The following is a 13,445-nucleotide window of genomic DNA, read 5'->3' on the forward strand; positions in this document are numbered from 1 at the left end:
ATTTAATAAATGGTCTACATATTTCAGGAATTTTGCCTCACTGTATGAACAAATTTGTCTTCTGTATTTGTGCTTCCTTTTCTCCCCAGTTTCAAATTTCCCAAACTATTTAAATGTTTTAATTTTTTTGTAACCAGCAATTCACTTGCTGAAAGAAAATCAGCTGGTTTATGTTTGAAATTAATAAAAAGATTGAAATACAAATTTCCCCATAAAATGTATTACACGGTGTTCCAAAAAACTGATGTTGATTAGCTTATGATATACAATATTAACACCACAAAGTCTTTATACCATATATTTCTTATGGCATACATTTGTATCATCCTTTTAATGCATGTTTTGGAGACAGCAAAATCAATTTTATGATCTGTCACATAGCAAAGAAATATAATGTGAAATACTGTATGTACATTATATATATGTCCAATGTAAACTTTAGAACAAACACAGCAAACCAACTCATAAATTACCTTTGGAATGCTTACTCAAATAGCAACAGATGGTCATATTTTTTTAGGAAGTATGTGTGTTCCATATTGTAATTTTTTTCACATCAGAAAATGAGGCTGCAGTTATCAGTAGAGTGATTTCTGCACAGCGATTATTGTGAAGAAGGTTCCCATAAGCAGTTTGATCTTTGTGCCTTGGGTATTGCTCAGCATAATATTATTCTAGTCAAGAGTGTAATTAGAAATGTACTTTTCTCCTGGATTTAAACAATTCAATCGATCATGTTTGCAACAGATGGGAAAAAAAGAAATAATGATAAAATATGTGATCAATAACAAAAGAATTTCAGGCCCCTCTCCTCCTACCTAGTGAAATTCCAGGGCAAACTTGCATAACCATGGAACTGGAAATATCTTCTGTAAGTGGAGGCTTCAAACTGCAAACTGCTCTCCCATTGCACTTAAATACACCTCTTACAATATACATACAAAGGGACCCTGGATTTAACAAATACCCAGGGTGGTATTTAACATATAGGTACTCAAGGACCCATGCCTAGGGCGGCACATTTAAGGGGACGGCCCTTGGGTGAAAATGTGACCCCACTGCTGGATAGTTGGGGTTGGTGGGGGAACCTAAACCTCCGTATTCGACAGGTGCTTGAAGGCTCAAACATTCTTAAATTGGCTCCTGAGTGATTGGATTTTATTTTTAACATTAATACAAAGCCCCAGCCTTCCGCAGTTTACAAAAGAGCAGGCATTTATGCAATACATACTAAAGCACAAAAGTAAAAATAGGGCAAGTTTACCTGTAATGATAAGTTGCAAAGGAGCCAAGGCCCAGGATCAGCAGGAGTAACAGCAAGGAAACAGCAATGGTAACATTTTGAATCTTCATTTGTGTAACATGTTTTTCCCATGACTTCAGATCATCAAACTGACATCTCTCGCCAATGTATCCTGAGACACATCTGTAACAGCACAAGCAACAATCATTAGAGCACATTTTACATTCTCAAAATGTACTGTTTTAACTGTGCAGCAGGAGTGGTTTGTATGCTGCAGTAGCGTATAAACATATGTATATACATATATGCTCTTTATGGCTAAAAGTATTTGGGTGCTTCTTGTTCAATATCTCTTTCCAAAATCAAGGGTATTAATATGCAGTTGGTGCTCCCTGTGCTGCTCTTGCATGAAGACTCTCTACTAGTTGTTGAAACAGTTTAGGTGAAACGTCTATTTAGCATGAGCCAATTTATCCCCTAGGAATTTGTTTGGGTTTGTTTGGGTCATGACTCTGCTCAGATTAGTCAGGCTTTCACTCCCATCTCAGCAAACTCATTCTCTATTGACCTCACATTAAACATGGGAGCAATATGGCACTGAAACAGGAAAGAGCCTTCTTCAAACTGTCTCTGCAAATTAGGAACCACAGAATAATCAACAACAACGTCTTTTAATCATGTAGTGGAAACGATGGCTTAGATAGGCAAGTCCAATGATTAGAAGGTGTGTCCACATACTATATACTCATAAGTTTAGATATGACAACCCTACATATCTACTATCTACAAAATGATTTCCAACCTGGTAATAATACCATTGGTCTAGACAACGTCAATCCAAGGACTTTGAGTAAATGCGTATGTTCAGAGATTGTATTAAGAGTTCTGTTGTTATTACTAGGTTTGGAGTATTGTGTCAACTTTCCCAAACACTGTCTTCCATGTTACAGAGATGCTGACACCAGAAATTAAACCTTTTTTTACATCTTTCATAAAGTTGTCTTTGCATGCTACTGTGTTTATAATTTTGCAATAAAAGTGCTTATACATTACCTATCTGATCTCCCATGTTACTGTATGAGGGAGTGCCATATTTGTGCAGCAGTAGTCTAAGAAACAATTACTTATAAAAGCAGACCCATCAGCAAAAATTATCAATACGGCCTATAGGTAACCTTTAATGCACATTAAAAGAGTAGTTCAGTATCACTTTAAGTAAACACAATATGGCAAGTGAAGAACTCATAAAAGTCTTGAACATATATATTATATTACAATACTCAGAAATGTGAAGCTTTCATTTAACCACATATCTGCTAATTTCATGGCAAACCCAGTTAGTAACATGTTATGTAATGTGAGTCATATAAAAATGCAAGATAGGATAAGAAATCTAAAACCTCATAGGATATAATTTAAAGCATCAAGCGGGGTCTCTCATCACATCATGTAGAATGATTCCCTTAGGGAACTGGCTTTCATACTATAATCATGTGATAATGCTCAGTACATTGAGCTTCCTAAATCAAGAACTCCAGGCAGTGTCATGTTTTTGAAAGATTAAGAAGAAATTTTAGCAGTAGAAATATAATGCACTTTATATGATTATCAGAGTTATTCCATGTGTCCATGTAGTGCTGAAGAGATTGCTTCTTAGTTTCTGTATATCTCCAAACTTTAGGGGGTTATTTTTTTTTTTTTTTATAAAATCTGACTTTTAAAAAACAAATCACAAATTTTTCGGAGTTTATTAAACCCAGAGGATGGAAAAGTCTGAATCAGAAAGTCCAGCATCTCAGACCTGTCGAGGTTGCATTAATTGACGTGCGCTGAGTTTTGTGCAATGCCCCGAAGTTTTCTGGCAAAAAAGCATAAGAAATCTGAGTTTTCAGGTGAAAAATCCGAAAAAAAACTGAAAATCTGATTTTTTTCCCCGCAAAGCAAATTTTCGGGAAAGTGTAATAATAAATAAGCGTAAAAAACCTGAGCAGATTTGATCAGAGTTTGTAGCAGAAAATGTTGAGATAAAATCGGACTTTGATAAATAACCCCCTTAGAGTTACCTTACCTTAGTGATCAATTTTGTTATTAAATATTTATCCATTTTATTGCATTGATTGCCAAATTAATTTATGTGGGCACATTACAAGAAATGGTGCAGTTCTCCATGTTTTCTTTCCCAAAATTGCAATGTCTTTTTTCCATCAAAATTCAACACAAAATAGTGCGTGTTCCTTCACCCAGGTGAATGTGCTATGTCATTATGGCATAATGCAGGCATGGAATGGGGATTCATTTATTGTACATCATTTTCCAGTTTAAAAAGAACCCCTGTTCATCACAGTGTGTTTACTGATTGGTCACTGAGAGATGTAACAGGGGAGGGAATTAATGTAATGAATTGTGATAATGCAGGATAGAAAATAAAATATGAATTGGTGACTTAGCCAGATACTTTCTAAGTTATATGATGCAAACTGAAAAGGCTATTTTTGATTGGTTTCAGAATTAGGTGTTGGATTACTGTATATATTGGGAATTATAGCATGATATATAGTGAATAAAGTACCCCCTCTTGTAAATTATAAGGATATTCTAAGTTACCAAGGAGTTTCATGGCCATATAAAAACACGAGGCCGAAGGCCGAGTGTTTTTATACAGGTCATGGAACTCCGAGGTAACTTCTAATATCCTCATATTTTGCAACTGGGTGTACTTATGGGGGTATTTATTATAATACACAAGTTTCAGTGAGTCATGTGACAGAAATGACATCAGAACTCATCGTTTATAAGGATATAATTTACAAGATATTCATGGCTTTTGTGTATTATAAATGTATAAATGATCATTATATGGAAACTGCCAAAGGGACCATGATTTGAAAAGCAGCTTTTACCCATTATTCTAAACCAGCCTCACTTTCTATCAGCATATTTACAGTTTACAAACAAATGCAACATTACTTTGACGTTACAAACATAGAATACAAAAAAAATAAATAAGTGAACACCCTGCCCTTTCAACCTGGGAGCATATTTTGAGTGTTTTTGTCTGCAAAAGGGATTATTGGCACATTTATCACTTAAACAGGCCAACAGTGCCATCTACTGTGCTGTGAAACAGAAAATGGGCAATGAAGATTGGGTTTATTACATTGGTTTTTTCGAAGGGTTTAAAGACACTCTTAGGCCAATGTTTTAAAAGTTTCAATGTAATTTCAATGTATTTTATTCACTATCTGCAATAGTTGTCTGTATACACAGTAGACTCCATGCAAAGGTTAATTACATTTACAGCAGATTTGACACGACACGAGGATGCATGTACTTTCATTTCTGCCATTATAGAAATGTAAAACTAATAAAGGAATGGTTTATTTATTCTACAAGCCTCAATTAACCCCATCAAGAGTTTGTATACACGTTAGCAAATGTTATAAAGGAATATTCTTCAGCTTTGAAGTTGAAAAAAATATATACAGGATGTAGTATTCTTTGCAAAGATTATTCAGCAGAGCGTTAATAAAAATAAACACTGAATAACAAAATATTTATTACAGGACATGCCAGTCAACAATTTTTAGGGGGCTATTTACTAAACTCCGAATACAAAAATCATGAAAAATGCGTGATTTTCTTTTTTATAAAATCGGACTCACGAATTTCTCTGGATTTATTAAACCCCAAGGATGGAAAAGTCCGAATCAGAAAATCCGGCATCTAAGACCTGTTGAGGTTGCATATAAGTATACACAACACTTGAGAAGTCCCGATGATTTTTTGATGTGTGCTGGGTTTCATGCAATACCCCAAAGTTTTCTGAGTTCAGGCAAAATTTGAGTTTCATGTAGTTTACAGGTGAAAAATCAGGAAAAAACGTGAAAATCTGATTTCTTTTCCCGCAAAGCAAATTTTCGGGAAAATGTAACAATAAACAATGTAAAAAACCAGAGTGAATTCGATTGGAGTTTGTAGCAGAAAATACTGAGATAAATTCGGACTTTGATAAATAACCCCTTAAGTGTTGTGTATACATTTTGCACCATGTAGTATACCTGCACCCGTAATCTTCCAGTTGTGGGAAATGAATGCACACTCCTCCATTGAGACAGTATCCGTCATAAGATAGGGGACATTCTCTTATTACTGTCTTGCCTGGAACATTGTTTGTACTCATTATGGGAGTGTTGATGGTCGTAGAAAATTCTAGAAATATACGCACAACTTCATTTGTAAAATATTAAAACATAAAAAACTTCACAAGAAAATGGGAATTTACTGATTTAAATAATGTTTTTAATACAAGATGAGAGATGAGAGAAGAAGAATGATTTTTCTTTACAGAAAACATGGCCGTCATAACATAAGCAAAAAAAAAAAATCTGTGACTAAGTAAAATCAGCAAGTTATTAAATATTTAATGTTCTTTGGATCCGGTATGAGGCTTTGCGAGCATTTTAAACGATGACTCACCAGTACAGTCGACTGTGCTTCCTGGAAAGGCATTAGTGCACGTGCAGGTGTAATTCCCTTCTGTATTGGTGCACACTGCATTTTCGCCACATGTATGAGTTCCCAGACTGCACTCATCAATATCTGCCAGACAAAGTATTCCTGTTAAAAGCATTGTAGGCCTTGCTCTTTACATCACAGAACAACATCATCATTGTTGAATGTCTGTATATATTTCACTATTGATAAATGAAGGTCAGAAACAGCAATGACTATATCATATATATATCAAATACTATTGCGGAGGAGCACTAATAATTATCTCTGGAAACAAGATCTCCGTTTTAAGAAGCTTAGACCTTTGGAATAATTGTCTGCGAATGCAGGATCTGGTATACGAACATAGGTGCTACAAAGTGCAATTGCTAACCTTATTGGTTGCTACTGCCAGTTGTGCAATTTAGTGCCTACACTGTACACAAGTCCTACAGCTTTAATCAAGCACAAATTTAGGTCAGTGATTCTTACTGGGGCTGACATGCTTTTGATCTCTGCATACATTTCTTAGATAGACGAATGGATAGATAGACTGATATTTTGTTGTTGTTGAGCTGTTTTCAAGACTGCATTGTAAGGTACTACAATGCAGTTATGGAACCCATTTATTTAGCACTGATATCTTACACAGTCATTAAAGCGTTTGTTCAACTTTGAGGTATCATAATGGCTGTTATAAACGGAGACAATATGCAATTGTTCATAATGTGTCGTTATTTTGAATTATTTATTATTATTATTATTTATTATTTTTTGTTCAGTAGTTCTCCACGTTGGAATTTCAGTAGCTACCTGGCTGCTGTTGGTCAATTTACTCTCGCAACCAAGCAGTGGTTTGAATGAAAGACTGGAAAATGAATAGGAGAGGTTCTAAATAGGAACAAGGTGACAATAACAATTTAACATGAAGACCAATTGAAAAGCTGCTAAGAAAAAGGACATTCTATAACATCGTAAAAGTACACATAAGCCCCTGTTAGAGTGTCAAAGGCAAAAACCTACCATTAATGGTATTGTCAACTTTCCACTACTACGCACATATGTAATTATTAGGGTTACATTACTCAAAAATCACAGTAAAAAATCAAGCCTTCTGGTGACAAAAAACTATTTTTTTAACCTTTTTCTTTTTGGAACTCAATTTGTGATGGTTCCCACCTACTGTCACCACTGTTGTTTATGACACAACTCATTAGTATGAATCCTAACCTACCTGCCTGCCTGGCCTACATGTTGCCTTAAAATATACATCTCTTATAAGGTTTTTTTTCCTGTAAAATACAAGAAACAATTATAGAAAAACAAAACAAAAACGACTGATATATGTATCTAAGATTTACTTGCCTTTAAATACAAATTCTAATGAGACTTGTTCATTTCTATTTACATACAAAAATATTTTTAAGACCTCCACATAGGAGATAGTCTGCACTATAGGTTTTAGTTATAAAAATCCAGATCATTAGGTAGATTTTGCACTAAACTAGAATTGCATCCTGCTGATACTGCATTAAGTGACTAAGCCCACAAGTGTCAGCTCAGTGACCCTCATGACTATTCATCAAAATCTGAGTTATTTGATGAGCAATACAACCGGGTCAATGTCAATTTGAGTTTTTTTATTCATATGAATGATTTCCAATAAATCTATGCCCTTGTTCCAGTTTGTCATTTTCTTTACAGCTGCCAAGAAAAAGGAAAGAATTGCAGAAAAAAGTAGTGGACATTCAGATGTTGCTCAATCACTCCAATTATAATCTGGCCTTCTGTTGGGGAAAATTCTATTTTTGATGAAAGATCTGTAGGCAGAGTTTGATGTTTTTAATATTGTTTATTAAGTTATATCACACAAATACAATTATATACAATAGATTAGAATTTTATATTTGGGATTTTATTATTAGAAATGGCTGCTTTTCCTTCATATGTATTTAATTGTTAGTGCTGTATAATAGTGCTTTTATTAGTTTCCCCTAGTGAAATATTCTGATTTGTAATTAGCAGTCTGTATTGGCACTGAGTGGCTTTATTTGGCTAAATTCCTAAAACTATACATGTGCACTTATAGTGTAGAAAGGGAGTGACAGTGTAGTGGTTTTGGTCATTAAAGGGATCCTGTCATCGGAAAACATGTTTTTTTCAAAACCCATCAGTTAATAGTGCTACTCCAGCAGAATTCTGCACTGAAATCCATTTCTCAAAAGAGCAAACAGATTTTTTTATATTCAATTTTGAAATCTGACATGGGGCTAGACATTTTGTCAATTTCCCAGCTGCTCCATGTCATGTGACTTGTGCCTGCACTTTAGGACAGAAATGCTTTCTGGCAGGCTGCTGTTTTTCCTACTCAATGTAACTGAATGTGTCTCAGTGAGACATGGGTTTTTACTATTGAGTGCTGTTCTTAGATCTACCAGGCAGCTGTTATCTTGTGTTAAGGTGGCCATACACGGGCCAATAAAAGCTGGCGACAGACTGTGTCGGCAGCTTATTGGCCCGTGTATGGGGGCCCCCGACGGGCTTCCCCGATCGAGATCTGGCCGAAAGTCGGCCAGATCTCGATCGGATGGGTTTAAAAATCCCGTCGGATCGCGGCCGCATCTGTTCGTTGATGCGGTCCCGCAATCCGACCGCCCGTTTGCCGAATGCTAGGATCCGATCGTTGGGCCCTAGGGCCCACGATCGGATCTGCCCGATATTGCCCACCTCAAGGTGGGCATATCGGAGGGAGATCCGCTCGTTTGGCGACATCGCCAAACGAGCGGATCTATCCATGTATGGCCACCTTTAGGGAGCTGCTATCTGGTTACCTTCCCATTGTTCTTTTGTTTAGCTGCTGGGGGGAAAGGGAGGGGGGTGATATCACTCTAACTTGCAGTACAGAAATAAAGAGTGATTGAAGTTTATCAGAGCACAAGTCACATGACTTGGGGCAGCTGGAAAAATTGACAATATGTCTAGCCCCATGTCAGATTTCAAAATTGAATATAAAAAAAAATCTGTTTGCTCTTTTGAGAAATAGATTTCAGTGCAGAATTCAGCTGGAGCAGCACTATTAACTGATTCATTTTGAAAAAAATGACAGTATCCCTTTAAGGTTTTCCCTGAGAACATTAATTTATTGCAAAGAAACAAAAAACAAATAAAAGAGAAACATTAGCTGAGGGGTTCCTTCTGTAGTTTGGATCACCATACTTTTAAGTCTGCTAAAAATCAATTAAACATTAAATAAACCCAATAGGTTTGCTTTGTCACCAATATGGATTCAAGTTTAAGGTGGCCATACATGGGGCGATAAAAGCTGCCGAAATTGGCAGCTTATTGGCCCTTGTGTAGGGCGATCCGACGGACTTTTCCGTTCGATATCTGGCCAAAAGTCTAGGATATCTAGGGCCCACTATAGGATCAGCCTGATATCAGGGAGAGATCCGCGCGTTTGGCAAAATCGCCAATCAAGCGCATCTCTACGTGTATGGCCACCTTTATACATTGTCAAGTACAAGGTACTGTTTTATTTTTAGAGAGAAAGAGGAAATCATTTTTAGAAATTAGAATTATTTGCTTAAAATGGAGTCTATGGGTGATGGCATTCTTAGTAATTCTGAACTTTCTAGATAATGTCTTTCCAGATAAGTGGCAAATTCACAAACATCCGAAGATTAGCCAGCGATGGCTTCGCTCACAGCACAACACTTCCCCAGGTGTAGTTTTGCCAGGACAACGCTAATTCACTTAAACACGATGTTGCGTCCAGGGTGCCAAACGCTGGCGAAGTTGCGCAGCGAAGTTGCGCTAGCGTTGGCTAATTTGCATACGCCAGGAAGCTAAAGTACAATGGACATATATGTTGCAACAAATACATTACACTACACAAGCCCGTGGAAACCTTAATAAAATAGAATAAAGTTGTTATATTGCCCTACACATGAGCCCAGTGTATAGTTTATGTGCCATATGTTAGGAAATGTAGGGGGGAAGCCGGTTACCCCAAAAAAATGTATGCTCTTTTTCAGCCTATCACCCTGAAAAAGGAAAAGACACTAGTTTTTTGGGACTATTTTTGTAGGAACTCCTATCTACTCTATTGCACTTCGCCTGGTATGAGGTGGCGAAGGCAAGTCTGGCGATAGAGGTAACGTTCAGTAAAATCCACATCTTAGTGAATTTGCGTAGTTACGTCCATTCGCCAGAGCATAAATTCGCTCGATCGTAAATTTGACCCTTTAGTTAATTTGTCCCAAGGAAAGCTAATCAGGACTCCTTTTCCTAAAGCTTTGATCACGCTAATGATAACACATCTACTCATTTTTTTTCCAGTGGAGTGTATAGGGTACAGTCCATCTTAATCACTTGGAGTTATATTCTGCTTAAGTCAACAGAGAATGCATCTGCTGAGCCAAGCAACACAACAGCTCCTGCTCAGACACATTCAAGTAAATTAACAGAAGAGACTGAATGTTCTGTGCGTCTCCATAAAACTTTAAACTGTCTAAGGAAATAAACATTTATTACAAGGGCAAATCTGCTACACTTATTGCTAAAATAACTTCAATCTAAAGATAAATGAATAGTTCCACCAGTGCCAAAAATATCCAGAACATTGCTACAAAGTAGAATGCTCACTTAGCCTTATTAAAGGGCAATCTTTCATCAAATTAACATTTCAGAGCAAACCATTATACTTACATTTCAGGAAAAAAAATCAGTTGAGGATTTAACAGTCCTATAATAATCATGATAATGTCCCTTAAAGCTGCACAGTTTCCTTACCTATACAGTGAAGTCCATTTCCAATGTAGCCATACTTGCACTTGCAGATATAACCCCCCTCTGTATCAATACATTCTGTCTGGTGAGCGTGGCATGCAGCAATGTGAAGAGAACATTCATCAATATCTACAAACAAAATCATACATAAAATGTTGAATGATGTCAATTTTTAATGAAGAATTTGAATTGTATTGCCTTTTTCAACAACTAGCAGTGACTGAATTACATGCCCCCACAAATGTAGGACACTGTCAAGCCCAAAGGCAAAAAGGAAGCAGCTCAATTTGAATTTACTGTGCAAAAAACTCTCCCTTTCAGACCAGCCCAGGTGCAGTGCCCTGAACCCATAGCTGGGGGGGGGGATAATGTGTGAATCTAGTGTAAGTTTATTTAATTTGGATTTGCAATTATTTCTTAAGGTGACATGTCCCTTTTAAGAATATCAGATTCTACAGATGGCACTGCAGAAATGCTGATCCTATTTCTATCTGCTTCTCCTATTTCTATTTTTCTGCAAAATATGAGCTTTCAACTGAAACGTATGTTTTATATGTTTGTTTAAAGGTACAATCTAAAGCAAAATGATTTGAGAAGTAATGTATAACATCTGACCAATGAACTTGCTTTGGTTTACAAGGCATTAATTACAACAGATTATATAAATATTGTTGTCAGTGCAAGTATATAGCTACCAAACCTGAACAGCTGCACATTTTCTAATGTCGAGTTTAGAGAATATGAAAATCAGTCTGCTGCTATGCAAACAAATGAGAATGCTGTAATAATATTTTAGTGACTGGCAGCTGCAGTATTATGGTTTAACTGAAAAAATGCATAATCCCTGTTATGAAAATGAAATATTTCAGTGTGCCATAGCCCTTAAAATGTGTCCTTTTATGAACGATTGGTTCTTACATAGCGGAAATTATGCGGCATTCATTACATTGACAGTAAAAGTGAAAGATTAAAAGAAAGACAAGTAATGTTTGGTAGTCTGCTTGGGACATGAAACAACAGTAGGTGTCCGAAATTCTATTTGTGGTGTGAGAAGGGAGAAACAGAATCGGCAGTGAGAACTCCATAGGAATGGAGGGAGAAAGAAGAAACGGGGCACTTGGAAAGGGCAGAGTTTAAACAAACAAAATAAGATAAAGGAAATGTTGAGTCTTCTCAATCATGGGACACCATCAGTGTCATACTGGTCCACGGGGATACCAGGAAAACTCCCGGTGGGCCCAGGTGTCAGTGGGCTCTCTTGCTTCTAACCATTTAGCATATTTCACGATCCTTACCTATTCTTTTATGGGGAAAAATGCTTAATAATGGAAAAATATAGTAAGTAGATATAAAAGACTAGAAGAATAAAGAGGTTGAGAGTGGCGTGGAGGAATAATAGTTTGGAAAGTGGGCTCACTGTCTAAGGTTTTCTGGTGGGCCCCAAGCATCCCAGTCCGACACTGAACACCATTCAGGTATGCTAAATTTCCACTACAATTTAGGGCAGCGCCGTTGAATAACATGCAGCAGAGATACACAGCTGTGCTTTTGTTCCCAATGACAAGCATTTTTTCCAACTGACAGACTCCTGTTAGGACTACATCAACTGAAATGCACAACATGTCTTTCTCCTTTGCCATCTAAGGCTAGGCTTACATCGGCGACTTCTGTACCAGTAACAAATCACACAGGACAAGCGTGACAAAAATGCATTGAACTCTTTTATTCTTTACCGCACCCAAACTGCAACAACTTCATTTTTTTCATCACTACCTTCCCCTTTTACCTTCACTATTGTTAAATCCATGCTGTCTGTATAGAGGAACAATAAATTCTAATGTGCACTATAAGCCTCATACATTATACATGTGTATTATATTATACTGTAAATTGGCCTATATTACTGTACATATCCAGAGAGAGAGAGAGATAAAATGATTTTTTTTACTGAAATATAGCGATTTCAGTAAAAAAAAGGCTAGGGTTTTAAAAATATTTAAACTATACTAGTGTCTTCTGATGATCTCCAACCAAAATACTTGTTGAAGAGTGGGCATTTGTTGTGGAACTCACCATGACATGACTTGCCATTCCCAGAGAATCCTTCCAAACATTGACATCTTGGGCCATCCTCTGATGAGACGCAATGTGCATTGATATCACAGTGAATATCAATGCAGCCACTGTCATCTGTTGATGATCAAACAAAGTGCATCACTGTATATTTCTAACAAAAGCAATTCAAGTGCACAGGTTACTTAAAGGAGAAGGAAAGTCATCCTGCACTTGGGGTGCAGTTTTCTGCTGATAGGAGCACGGCCCGGGGTTTCAGGTAAGTCAATACAATCACTTGGGGGTGCCTAACATTTGGCACCCCAAGCGCAGGATGACTTTCCCTCTCTTTTAAAGGGGACCTGTCACCCACACATAAAAAAATGTATAATAAAAGTCCTTTGCAGATTAAAAACGAAACCCAAATTCTTTTTTTGAATTAAAAGATCCATACCTGTTATAAATGTATTTAAAAATTCGAACTGTCAATCATATATTGCCTGCCCCTCCTCTATGCCTCATGCATATAGGCAGGTCAGTAAATTACTTTCATATTCCATTCAGCAGTTTCTAGATATACCTGCACTCCTCTCATTCACAATCTATAATTGTGTAGCCTGTGCATAGGCACCGGCATTAGGTCCCCCATTGTGGCATATACAAAAGATGTTGGGGTGATACCAAACTTGTCTTAAAGGATAAGTAAACCTTTAAAATAAGTGAATGTACACTTGAAGGGAGTGCTGTTCTAAGAACTTTTGCAATGTACATTCATTATTTTTTTTTTTTTTTAATTCCAAGATATTAAAGGATACATGTTCTGTTAAAATGAATGAATTTTGTTACAGTACCACCTGCTGACCATTCTGAC

The 13,445-nt window shown here is 36.7% G+C and overlaps 1 protein-coding gene across 1 annotated transcript in view; it reads right to left on the reverse strand.

Moving 5' to 3' along the window:
• The window catches only part of egf.L (epidermal growth factor L homeolog), a 76,245-nt gene that overhangs the window by 14,819 nt on the left and 47,981 nt on the right, over positions 1–13,445 (reverse strand). The window contains exons 16-20 of the mRNA XM_041590122.1: positions 12,596–12,712; positions 10,526–10,651; positions 5,720–5,842; positions 5,302–5,452; positions 1,265–1,426 (exon numbers count right to left, since the gene is read on the reverse strand). Of these exons, the coding sequence (XP_041446056.1) occupies positions 1,265–1,426; positions 5,302–5,452; positions 5,720–5,842; positions 10,526–10,651; positions 12,596–12,712 (679 nt within the window). The remainder of the gene's footprint in view (positions 1–1,264; positions 1,427–5,301; positions 5,453–5,719; positions 5,843–10,525; positions 10,652–12,595; positions 12,713–13,445) is intronic.

This window comes from Xenopus laevis, chromosome 1L (genome assembly GCF_017654675.1).
Source record: "Xenopus laevis strain J_2021 chromosome 1L, Xenopus_laevis_v10.1, whole genome shotgun sequence".
Classification (NCBI taxonomy): Eukaryota; Metazoa; Chordata; class Amphibia; order Anura; family Pipidae; genus Xenopus; species Xenopus laevis.